The 12,861-nt window shown below is 38.9% G+C and overlaps 2 protein-coding genes across 2 annotated transcripts; one reads left to right on the forward strand and one right to left on the reverse strand.

Moving 5' to 3' along the window:
• The first annotated feature begins 2,329 nt into the window (after positions 1–2,329).
• On the forward strand, positions 2,330–5,528 carry LOC103723107 (large ribosomal subunit protein eL42). Its single transcript, XM_039125944.3, has 4 exons — positions 2,330–2,468; positions 4,518–4,697; positions 5,003–5,077; positions 5,178–5,528. Exons 1-4 carry the CDS (start codon positions 2,466–2,468, stop codon positions 5,235–5,237), a joined length of 318 nt encoding a protein of 105 aa, XP_038981872.1. The 5' UTR covers positions 2,330–2,465; the 3' UTR covers positions 5,238–5,528.
• A 1,143-nt stretch (positions 5,529–6,671) lies between these two features.
• Positions 6,672–10,645, reverse strand: LOC103723108 (glucose-6-phosphate/phosphate translocator 2, chloroplastic-like). Its single transcript, XM_008813921.6, has 5 exons — positions 9,770–10,645; positions 9,447–9,672; positions 8,471–8,693; positions 7,503–7,716; positions 6,672–7,058 (listed from the first exon to the last, which is right to left on the reverse strand). Exons 1-5 carry the CDS (start codon positions 10,346–10,348, stop codon positions 7,047–7,049), a joined length of 1,254 nt encoding a protein of 417 aa, XP_008812143.4. The 5' UTR covers positions 10,349–10,645; the 3' UTR covers positions 6,672–7,046.
• Positions 10,646–12,861: the final 2,216 nt, after the last annotated feature.

The following is a 12,861-nucleotide window of genomic DNA, read 5'->3' on the forward strand; positions in this document are numbered from 1 at the left end:
GGCTAAGCATGTGTTCAGAGAGGCCAACGACAACGCAAACTAGGTGCTTGCTTATGTGGCTTGCCATTCCGGAGGTACTCTATGGGTCGGAGAGAGGGAGTTGCCTAAAATACTCTGTGACTTTTTCTAATTTTATTAGGTATATTCGTACTCATAATATATAAAAATATTCGTAAAAAAAAAGGAAAAAGAACCGCCATCCCCGCCTACTAGCTCAATTGTCAATTTATTATTATATAGAGCCATACAACTTGCCATGATTTCTCTACCTGATAAGAGATTGGCAAATTATCAATAGCGACCCTGGTTTGACATATTTGATGTGGAACATAGCATATTAATGAAATACACACTATGCTAGATAGTGGAAAGATCATCTACTTACGATCTCAAGGTTCATCATGAGTCTTTATTATTATTATTACTATTATTATGTATAGTGCAATGGACCTAAATGGCTAAACCGCGCCTGTTAGTTTGAGGGCCACCTGGAGAATGGACTAAGTGAGCCATGATGGACTGCATACCTCTCAGGACAAGATTGTTTATGGGTCAGGTTAGTGAAAAAGAAAAACATATGAAATACTTGATCCATGAAAAACCTCCCTTATAAGGCTGTGTTTAGCAATATCCTGCTAGGCCCTGCAGATTAGGCGGAGAAAAGCATGTGAGGCGAGGAGGATGGGATGTAAGAGAGGAAGAGTGGGAGGTATGGAAAAAAGGAACTTGAGAGATCTTTGTTCTCATCCCATGCCTGTGACCCTCCCATGATCTCCCTCCCGCTTTTGCACTCTTTTACTTTTTTTGCTACAGTAAATGGCTCATACACCTCTAATATGGATACATTCAAAAAAGTCAAAAGATAATACATCATGAAGTACGCTAGGCAACTCTCTTTTTCCAACCCATAGAATACCCCCAGAGTGATTAGCCACGTATGAGACCATTCAGTTCGCAACCCCATTAGCTTCTCTGTAAACGTGCCTAGCCTAAAACTCAACATCACTCCATCAGCACTCTTTTTCTTCGTTCTCTCCGACCGGATACCACTAGATCTAGCCGAATATTCCCAAGTTGGTCCTAAATGGATTCCTTGGTGTCAAAGAAGCATCGAAGGTTAACATTGGTAATGACAATGATTCTACTTTCATGCATTATCCCTTGGTTGTTGAATCTCCTTTGTCTCAATTTCCTTGTTATTTTCATCACTACTGATGATACTTGTGTCGTTCATGACCTTATGATCACTAATAAGTGGGACGTTAACAAAATTGCATATAAACTAAGACCCTTTATGTTTTTGCGTGTACGTGGGCTGTCTGAGCTCGGAGTAGTCAGTGGATCATATTAGGCTCGGAGAGAGCGAAGAACTTGAGCCATGGCCAAGAATTACTCAGTAATTAGGGGCAGCTTTACCAACATGATACTACCCAAACATGGGTTCCTTAGTATCCACCTACTTATCCCCATATCAAAATGAATACTGATCGTTCTTTTATTTCTTTTGATACAAGGGCTGGGGTTGGGCTGGTCTTGAGAAACCAAATTAGTTGGCTGTTAGGCATTGGTGACTAGAGAAGCAACATGCATAGCTAAGGTGCAAACGTAGTTGTTCAAAATCATTGAAAATTTCTGTTTGGCCTTGGTTTGCCTCTTTAACCGAAATCCATGGGACCAGGGTGTGTATCAGCTTTGCTAGAAGATTATTTTCATTTCTTGGGGGTGCTTTCAAGATTTTAAGATAGTTCATACGCTCGGAGAAGGAAATATGATAGCTGATTGAGTAGCAATTATTGGAAGAACTCAAGGGGGAGGGATTTTGTAAGGAGGTCAATCCTCGATGCATTATTAGGCCTATGTTATTTGTCCATGTATCAAGTATTTACAGAAGAGTAGTTTGCCCGAGTAAGCTGTATGTTGTACTAATTATCAAAAATTAAAAATGGGCAGTCTAAATAAAACTGTTTAAGCTAGAGACGAATGGGATCATGCTCGAGTCCGTTAGGTCAGCCTAGCTCATGCACACCTCTGGCCACAATAACACCATCCATGATGAACTATTATTTTCTAAAGATTGAAATGATGCCAATCTTAGTCAATGCTCTTGTGAGTCCATGATGAAACCCAAATCAACCATCATTAGTATAATTTTTTTACATGTATAATTACAAATAGCAAAACAAATTTCATGTTAATCAGAACCGTTGTTGAGGCCCAATTTCGTTCGACAACAAGATCTGGCCCACTTACTAATCCTTAAACCCTAGCACGTCAAGTCTTACCATGTCATAAGGGCAAAATTGGAATTTAAATATATACATTTCAAAACCCTAACCCTAGCCCTCCACCCGCAGGAGTAAACATAAAAGGCTCGAACTCTCCCTTAGATTGGCTTCTTCGTTCCGCCGGCTCGCACAGGGGGAGGATTATTCGGAGTATTTGGAACCTTAACCCTAGCTGTAACCATGGTAAATACCAAGCTGGATCTCCTCTTATTTTCCAGTATGATTTCTTCCATTGATCAAATTGGAAATCGATTTATATAGTTTTGGAAAAGCTATGTAGAAGTATGATTTAGAAAGGGATGGATGCTTGCATTTTCTGCGATTCGAGGGTTAGGAAGTTCTTTTTTTTTATTTGCCATTGGCAGAGTCGTTGGTTAAGTATATTGGGCATTAGCGGTTTATCGTTCCAGTGTTCTTCTATGGTTTCCAAATTGACGCTGCCCCGGTTACAAGATTTCAGGCTTAGAGGCATGTAAAGTGTTGATCTTTACGAGATTGAGTGCCTTAGGTTTTAGATTTGAGAAATCAGTGGTTGATTTTGATGGTGAGGCGAGAGATCTTGATGATTCATGGAGGCTTTTTTGAAAATCTTGTGGGAACTGCTTACCCAATGATCGCTTTTATGACGCAGGTTCTTGGCTAGGACTTGTTATGTAGATTTGTTTGTTTTTTATCTTTCCTTTGGTCACAAGACCGAAGTTCGAGTATATTGCTTGATGGTGAGGCGTCCGTTTAATCCATTAAGATAGAACCTTAGGTTATTTGCATGGACTAGGAGTAGCTCGGAGAAGTCTCTGACAAATTGTTGAGATGTAATTTTAAGGGGAGTCACTGTGTTTCCTATGATTTTTAAGTTGCCATCATTTTATGATTACTTTCTATCCATTGGATGTGCTAGGTAGTGGAGAATAATTTGATAATTGAATTTGACATGTTATGATGATGCTCGAGGCAACCACTTTTGTAGAAATTGCTTGGACCCTGTGACATTCACAGCACATGTTTTTATTAAACGAACTTAGAGCTTAATGTTAAGCTTAATTTATGTCAAAACACTTGAAATTGTAAGGATAGACTCATAAGTTGGAATTTCCTGTTTTCAGTGTAACACTATGCTTGTCTTGGTATACGAGTGCTAGAGTGCTCTAGTGGTTTTGCAGTTTTAAAACCTGGATTAGCTATAAGCTAATAAGCTCGAAGGTAATTTGATAGTTATTATAAGGTTGTGGTTTTAAATGATTAAAATTGTATATTTAATGGCATATGGTTTTGTTAGATGCTCTTCTTGATGGAATGGAGATTGGTACTATGCAGAATGAAATCATAAATGGCATTTCATTCAAGTTGCAAGCTTTACCTCCTAAAATATATATTTTTGTTAGTATAGGCCAGAATATAAGAAACCACTAGGATTTCTTTATGTAATATTTTTGTTAGTATATTCCAGCACTTACATCTATATTCATATGAATCATCATATCTTAGTAAAATGATCCTATCTATGGTTACCATAAATAGTTTTCTCTATTTATAGCTTGTAATTTTGAGCTTCAGGTAATCAAATCATTACCCATAAGAGAAATTGACTCCACGAAAACTGCTGGTTATTGTAGATATTATAGATTAAAACATTCTTACCAGAAATATTGCCATAAATATCTGCAGAGGTGGAAATCTGGCACAAGCATAATTCTAGAAGGTGCACTGTTGTCCTAAGTAGTTCATGAGGTTAAAACATTATCTGAGATCAGTACTTAACGGCTTTTTTGTTGTTATGATAAAAATGTTAGGGGATAGTCTTTCAATTTGAATTCTTCATGCAATTTCAAAATCTAGCTTAAAGATGGTGATGTGACCCTACATAAATGGGACAAGGATTTAGGTTCATTTTCATTATTAATTTGCTGGCCTTTTTTTCCTGATTTTGTCATTAGTTGTGACTGGCTTTATTAGGAGGTCTTGGGTAACCACTTGTCTTGCTTTAACTGAGAAAGTGGTATGAAGGAGCTTGGTAAAACAATTTAGGGTGGATGTATTTTTAGACATTCTTCCGTTATCAAGAAGATGATGCATTGCATATTATTAGGGGGTGATGTTGCCAACTAGCTAGCAATACTTTGTTCTTCAAGATGCCACCAACAATGTAGCTTCTAGCTGCTGTTTGGAATATTTTCCTCTATCTCTTTTTTTACCTTATTTGAAGGCAGACCCCTATCAAAAACTGTCTTACAGGTGAATGTTCCAAAAACAAAGAAGACTTACTGCAAGAGCAAAGAGTGCAGGAAGCACACCCTTCACAAAGTAACACAGTATAAGAAGGGTAAAGATAGTCTTTCTGCCCAAGGGAAGCGTCGTTATGACAGAAAGCAGTCAGGTTATGGTGGACAAACAAAGCCTGTGTTCCACAAGAAGGTACTCTTCCCTGATCTTGAGAGCTTAAAAACTTGCCTAGGATATGTTGATTGGTAGAATATATCTGCTCCTCACTACCATGGCATTTAGTGCACCTGCCAGTATTTCTGCGCATGTTGTTATCCTATATAATGAACGGCTCTGATCTTCTGGTATCCCAGCTACAGCAGTGAGTAGCGATTCTTAACATTACTGAAGCATTTTGATTTCCATGGGCGGATCATAGTTGGAATGAATGTAGTGACATTGTAGCTTCTTGAACATATGAGCGTGGTATATTTATTATTACTCATTTTTCATGCCAGGCAAAAACAACAAAGAAAATTGTGTTGAAGCTTCAGTGTCAGAGTTGCAAGCATTATTCGCAGCACCCAATCAAGGTTCTTGACACGATGTTATTTGGCCTTCTAATATGTGTTTTTTTCCTTCTTGTTAAAATGTTTTTTCCTTATGTTAATATGTTTCCCACCTCTTTGCCAGAGATGCAAACATTTTGAGATAGGTGGAGACAAGAAGGGGAAGGGGACATCGCTCTTCTGATTTGCTTTGTTTGCCATTTGAATGCCTTGTTCTTTTTTTGGTTTGGTTGAAAATGAACTGTAGCAACCTTTTTACTTCATGGAATTTTGATTTTAACATGAAAATCATATCAATGATGAATTTTCATTGTTATTCTCTTAATGTCTTGGAGTCTTGTTTTTTAGTTGTCGTATCTATATTCCTGTAGTTCTGTTGGAAAATGGAATTTACTTGTACTGGCTGTCGGATGCTGTTTTGCTGCAATTTGTAGCTAGAAGTTTTTGGAAATTCATCATCTCATGTTAGATACTAGTTATGGGCAATATTGTGTTTTAGATGAGTTCATGATCTGTATCTATTGATGGTTAATTGTTCCTTTGCTTAATTATCAGAACAAGACTGCAATAGCTGCATCTCTTCAGTGGTTTTATTAGAATTCTTTTCCTAGTTGACAGCGAAGATGCTGGTACTGGATGATACCTAGGGTTCTGTAATTTGACTGATTATGGGATTTTGTTTCTAACTTGCTAGTATGTTTTAAAGTTGATTACGGGACTCATCATGAATTTAGCGTTGGCTGGTCATTCAGGTCACAGTGCTTCTATTCTACCATGGCAGGTTTCTTGTCAAAATTATCATGTGAAGGGACAAAAGAGTGGAGATGGAATATTTAGTTGCAGTGTGTTCCCCGAGTTCTCTCTATGAGATAAACTGTATTGTTTCCATGCAATGCCGTGTGTTCCCCGAGTTCAATAAGTAAGATAGTTGTTTGTTTCTGATAGTGATTTTTAAAAGTTGGCTAATCTTCCTTTACTATGAAATTAAGGTTTAGGGAATTTATTTTGATCAACCAGGTGCCCAGCAAAAATAACTTGCTTTACTAACAGCAGCACCAAACCCGTTTTGTCCCTAAAAGTTCATCAAAATCAATAAGCGGTTGTTGTTTGTTTTGATCATGAAAGGCGTGAGCTAAGACCCAAGATCAAGAACCCCTTAGGTTGGGTCTCTGACAGCAAGGAGCTCTTCTAAAGTCATTGTCCCTTTCATATAATTATAGCATACACGATCCAGTTCGCATGTCTTCCAGCGACCAAGAGCCTGTTGAATGCCAACATAAATTATCATCGAATTTTAGCTCAGATGACATCTATTTGATTGAACCTATCACCAAACTTTAATTGGGAAGATACTTCCTCTTGCCAACGGATGGCAAGATGCCAACATTAAAGAAAATTCTGGTATTCATGGTTCATGGGCGAAAGCAGACATGCTGGTAACAGCAAAAAAATTGATGCTGGCCACATTTCCAGTTCCAGTTGTAAGCCATGAGCAGCTCAGATGCAACAACAGCAACAAGAATCCAAATTGAGATCTAGCACCCATCACATCATACCCTCTAAAATGTACAGAGCCCAACCCAGAGATAAAGCACTTTGTCCCAATCCAGGAACAGTATACTGCAATCAGGCATGTACATGCCAACGGCCAACATTCCAACTTGCCCTTTCATTACAGAGAAAAGGAATCATACCCAGTGGATTGGAAAGAGATGGTGCAAAAAGAACAGTACAGTACCAATATATCTCAAGCTACCATGCTACATAACTCCTAATGCAAACATCTTTGCATGACGATCGGCTACTCTCATGGTACCGGAACATCAAACTTATTCTACTAATTATAGTTACTCTCCATAGATCGTATATCTACAATGGGCTGCTGCTGCTGCTAATGCTGCTGCCTGTTCAAAATTGATCTCCGCACAAGGTACTCAGGAACAATAAATGGAAAACCAATCTAGTGACAGGATCCTCTAAATAGTTGAAGCTTTCACTGCTTAGCCTGCACAACCGTTTTAAGAAAAATTAGTGAGCCATCAAAATTGCACAGCACACATCTAAGATGGTTGCAGATAAAATTATACAGCACATAACCAAGAAGTACTGGTTTGTGACAAATTTCCAATTCAATCTGTCTCTGATTGTTACTACTGTTCATATCAACCGGTCATTTCTTATGTTTTTTGCTGCTCAATAAAGTTTGTGTGGCAACATATTCGAAAACAAAATAAAGGTTTGTGTGGTATATTCAGATTAGAATTGAGCGTATAACAAAATATTTGGAGTTACGATGCTACTTTTGTAAATGCGGGCATCTCAAACTCTTCAGAAAATATGAAGAAGCGAAAGCACAAAGTCTCTTGTCATCCAATCACAGCCTTATGTCCTGTGCAATATAAACGCAGCAAACATATATGACTTCCTGTACATATCAAAAAAAAATTACCTGAGAATAAAAGAAAGTTCCAAAAATCGCGATCGCAGCTCCAAGGGCATTGATGGGTTGGATAGGAGTATGGAAAATTATGATGGAAGAGACAATCACAGATATCCGCTTCATTGTGTTACCAACGCTAAATGTCAAGGGAGAAATTTCATCTAGTGACATGTAGGAGACCTGGTTATACAGGTGGTAGAAGATGCTCTGAGCTGCTACCCACCTACACAAATATGGTACAACAGCCAAATAGACAAACTCGATCAGCTAAAACAATAGTCAAATAAAATATTCAACAATCATATCACTTCTAGAATTCTGAAGTCAAGTGTCGAAATAGTATACTCTAATCTACACATAATCAGCGAATACAAACAATATCAAATGTCTACATTTTAAGATAAGAAATAACAAAGGTTCGGCTGATGAGAAATCATAATTCAGAGTAACTTGCAAATTTGACTTGCCTTATGATGTCCTTATACGACCCTATTTTACTATAAATGTTACAATGCTTTTGATCCAGAAATCGCCAGCACCTTTGCTCCCTTAGCATATGAATTTCAAAACAAAAAAGAAAGTAGCAAATCACCCAAGAAAAGACAACAGCATTCGTTTGAGTCTTCCAATTTCCAGAATGAACTATGAGTCCTATAAAAAGGATTCATAAAACTATCTAGAAAATCATCTTTTCTCTTTCAGAAAAACAAATGCCAGGCATCTTAAAAAGTCGCGGTGAAGTGGCTAGGTAAATGGATACTGCATCTATAAAACAAGCAATGGGCCTCCTTTTTTCTGAAAAACAAATATATCTTGAGAATATGGGGTTAATTAGTCCCAAGCATCTTAAAAGTCCATTGAGAAGTAGCTTCATAGAGGCATACTGCATCTAGATGATAACTATGAGTGCTTAAATTACTAACATAATAGCAGTAGAATATATTTACGTAGAAGGGATTTAAAAGCACTATTTTTACCAGACAAAATGGGGACCAATCTGTGAGATAGCCATCTGCCAACCAGCAGCCCACATCTGCGGACCCTCCACGGCAATTGCAAATGGTGTGAGTATCAACAGAGACAGAATGGAGAGACAGGCATAATAGTTCATTCCACTAACTGACTTCCCCTTCATCCCTCTTTTTGAGAATATGTTTCGGAAAACAAATGCAAGGTTTGATATCATTGCACCCATAAAACCTGCAACCACGGCAAACATCTCAACCACCAAATTCAAGGTATACAATAGATGAAAGTGATATAAGCAATGTGAAAATGCTCATAGTAGTGCTTGAAGAGTTTGAGATGCTGAGGATGTTATTAAGCTGACATAATTTAGCACAATGAAGTAAACTACTAGAAAGGCAAGATAACAAGAAGGACTCTGAAAAATCGCAGGTATGAAATAATAGGTGAAAATTCAATGTTCCATATGCAAACCTGATGCACCAAATCATAATTACTCTAACAATCCCAAGTTTCAAATCCAATTCAGAATTTCAGTTCAAACAGATGTTTATAAAATATTACCAGGAAAACGATCAAGAACAACAAAACAAATCATATTTTCTAAGACAACAATTCCACAAAACCCATCTTGGACACCATGACATTAATCCGATAAATTTTTCTATTAAATCCTTGAAACAGCACCTTCATTTGGAGGTGCTTTAAAAACTAAATATCAGTAATAATGCACAAGCGAAACATAATGACCGAGAGACACCAACTTCAGCAAAATACTACTTTAAATTTTATGTATTATCAAAAAAAAAAAAAAACACGCACTCGCACACACACACAAAGATGATATCACAAGAACATTATTATAAACCATTAATCAGCAACAAAGCTCGTACAGTCCATAACATAAGAACAGAGCAACTGATCAACAAAAACCAATCTTGACACTTAAACTTCATATCAGACAGAAACATATCTTAAAACACTTACCGGTCATATTAAAGTTGAGCTCCGTCACGGCGGCCAGAGCACAACCGCCGATGATCGGCACCAGCGACATATACACTGGAACCGGGAACCTCTCCCCTAACAAAAACCTCGACACCAACACACTGAATGCCGGCTCCCCGCTCTTGATTATGTGAGTGAACGACACCGCCACCTTCGACATGCTCACCGTCGCCGCCACATGTCCAATGGTATGCGCCACCGCCACCTAATCGAGCCACGAGAAAAAGAGAACTTTTTATCACAGAACCAAACAAAAGAGCCCCAAAACCCAGAAAGTGCAACAAAGATGCTAAGTTTCTCACCGGAGCGAGGGCTTTCACGAATTCGGGATCGATCTTGGGGGCTTCGGCGACCCGTGAGGCCCAGGAGATGAGCATAATGAGGGACCCGGCGGCGAGGGAGAGGGTGGAGGTGAGCCAGGGGTAAGGGAAGACGTTGAGGACCTTCTTGTTGTAGATGTTGAACACCACGTTGAGAGCCCACCAGGTGGCGAAGTAGATCCCGATCTTGAGCTTCTGGGCCGCCGCCGGGCGCGCGTCCTCGCTCGGGAGAGCAATGCCCTCCACACTGTTGGCCTCGTAGGCCGTGCGCGCGTCCTCGCTCGGGAGAGCAATTCCCTCCGCACTGTTGGCCTCGTAGACCGTGCGCTTGAAGGAGAGGCCCCGAGGCTCGGCGGCGTGGACGTGTCCATCGCGGGATCCGAAGCCGAAGCTTCCGAGAGGGGTGAGGCAAAGACGTTTTCGGGAAGAACGGGCGGAATCGAGGTTTTCGGAGGAGGAGGAGATTGGAGGAAGAGCAGAGCAGGATCGCGGCCGGAGAGATGGGGATTTGTAGAGCATGAAGGCGAAGGCCGCCGGAGAATGCTTCGCTGAGCAAATCATTTTTCCGATCGAGACAGATATCACAAGTGATCTAGAAGCAGGATTTTAAGATTCGAGTGGCCGAAGGACTTACAAAAGAGCCTCGGCGAGGTTCGAACTGCGAGGGAAATAGAAACAGGGGAAAAACAGAAACAGGGGAGGTTACAAGAATTTCCCCTGCGAGGGAAAGCAAAAGAAGTTTTTGTTTTTCCACCTATCTGAAACGAGGGGAATGGGTATATATAGAACTCTTCGAAAGTAGGAATCGGCGATCCCTACGCTCGGAGGAGGAAAAATCTATGTTGAGTTGATCTTGTCATTCGAACTCGAAAAGCAACAGGTTTAGTTTACACAGAATTTTAACCACGGGTAATATTCTCAGGAAGTTTGTTGGGGTTGATATGATGCAAATTTTGCATTAAAAATTAATATTTTAGTTTTTTAATATATTAAATCTGTTCTTAAAAATGACAAGGATAAATAGAATAATTTTTTTTCTAGCAGTGCATGTTTAGTTAATAATATGGGAAGATTGCTTCATTTAGTATATAATATATGATATATTTAGAGTGTGACATATGTTTTATCAAAAGATGCGACCTATAAAATATGTACACATGAATCTCTATGTTGCTGCCTAAGCATATTCCATCTATGTATGTATGGCGTCGCTATATTGAACGCTAAGTTTCTTTGATAAGTTGGTATGTACAAGTAGTTATAATGGCGATGATGAGTGAAATCCATAACAAAAGTTTAAATAACACCAAAATGAAATTTCAGCATGTTTACACAAGAGGCTATGTATGATATCATTTCTACATGTCCAATGCAATAGATAAGAATACTAGCTTTCTCCCTAGTGAGACTATTGCGAGTAAAAATATTAAGTTATATGACCATGTGTTTTGAATATGCTTTACATTTTTAGAGATGTATGATCCAAGAACTAGATGCAAAATCTTTGATTGCTAAGTAGATAGTTGTTTCTATTGGATCTAGCTCAATTCGTAAGTTCACGTACATGAAAGACCTTTCAAATAATTATTTTGCTTCTAACCGCCTCACATTTCGATATTGTGGATGACATTTAGCCATTATGATAGCTTCAAGAATCTAATAATCAACTTCAATTGTGACACATTAGAGTTATGTATGCTTCGCTTGGGTTTTGCTATCGATAGCAAATATAACACGTGCGGGCCTTCTTATCTACTAGGCCATATATATTTTACACAAATATACAATCTATAGAAATTAATTCATATTAATTATTTTCTGTTACTAATTCTACGATTACTAATTCCATATAATCAATCTTTACTCATTAAATTAATTCATATAATTAATTAATATAAATTCAAGTAAATGACACCTTACCTTAGACTATGGTCAAGCTCATCTCCCTGCCTCTTCATAAAGGAGCAACACATTCTACCAACATAATTCTTTTTTGATGATAATTCTACCAACAATATATTAGCCTTAAATCTAACATTTAGCACCTTCTCTCTCTAGTTACAGTAGTGTAATCAAAGATGGAAGAAATCTTTTGATGCGGAAGCTTGCACCAGACTTTGCATGCAAAATCCTCATTCTCCTGCTCTTTCAGTGGCTCATGGAGATTTCATCATGGAAAAAAAATTTGACACAGAGATGGTCCTGCACATTAATTTGTCCTATAGCTCCCAGCGACTTAGTCTAGGAGGGAAGCACTGACAACCAAAGAACAGCTAACCATGGTGAAAGAATCAAAACAGGGGAGGCCTTCTTCCAAGGCTGAATGATGGGGAAAAAAACGTCAGGAGATTCCGAGAACAGTCCTGGGCGTGGCCGACGGCAACATCAACGGTAGCCCGTAAGCCAAGTTTGGAGGCATGCAGTCTCCAACGTCGAAGGCGAGGGCAGGAGACGACGAGCAGAGCACGTGACCACCTTTCACTGCCGGGGTAGGTGACGAGATCCCACCGGTCGCTGGTTTTGTTGGCATGCTACTCGGGTCAGTTCACCAGCAGACACCACGAACGGCTCTGCTTTCCCCGGAGACACGGCGAACAAACGTCACGTGTCGTCGCGGGACCGCCGCATGGTCCACGAGGTAGAGGCGTTCTCAATTATTGCACGAGTTCCTTATGATGGGTTCACTAGATATAAAGCGAGAGACAGCGAACAGCTGGCCCATCCCATAGGGTCTCGATGGTGTTTTGTTTTTTGATTTTTCGTGGTGCGCTCACATATCTATGTAAGTGAGACGTCGGTTCATCAAAAAAAAAGAGACAACGAACAGCTTGGTTGCAATCCGATCAGATCAAATACAAATTAAGTTGGATGCGAGTTGCATCAAAAATTTATCAGCCAAATTTGAAAGAAATAGATCAAAATTTTAGATCTGAATTCAATCTATTTATTAAACAGATAATTCGACTCAATCCATATAATTCATTTATTAAGACTAAACGGACTAAATAAATTTTTAATGGATTAAATGGATTTAAACAGATTAAACGGATTGAGTTGAAAAAAATAAAAACAGA

The sequence above is a fragment of the Phoenix dactylifera genome, chromosome 1, assembly GCF_051530095.1.
Source record: "Phoenix dactylifera cultivar Ajwa chromosome 1, Ajwa_hap1_PhDact_Kaust_v1.1, whole genome shotgun sequence".
Classification (NCBI taxonomy): Eukaryota; Viridiplantae; Streptophyta; class Magnoliopsida; order Arecales; family Arecaceae; genus Phoenix; species Phoenix dactylifera.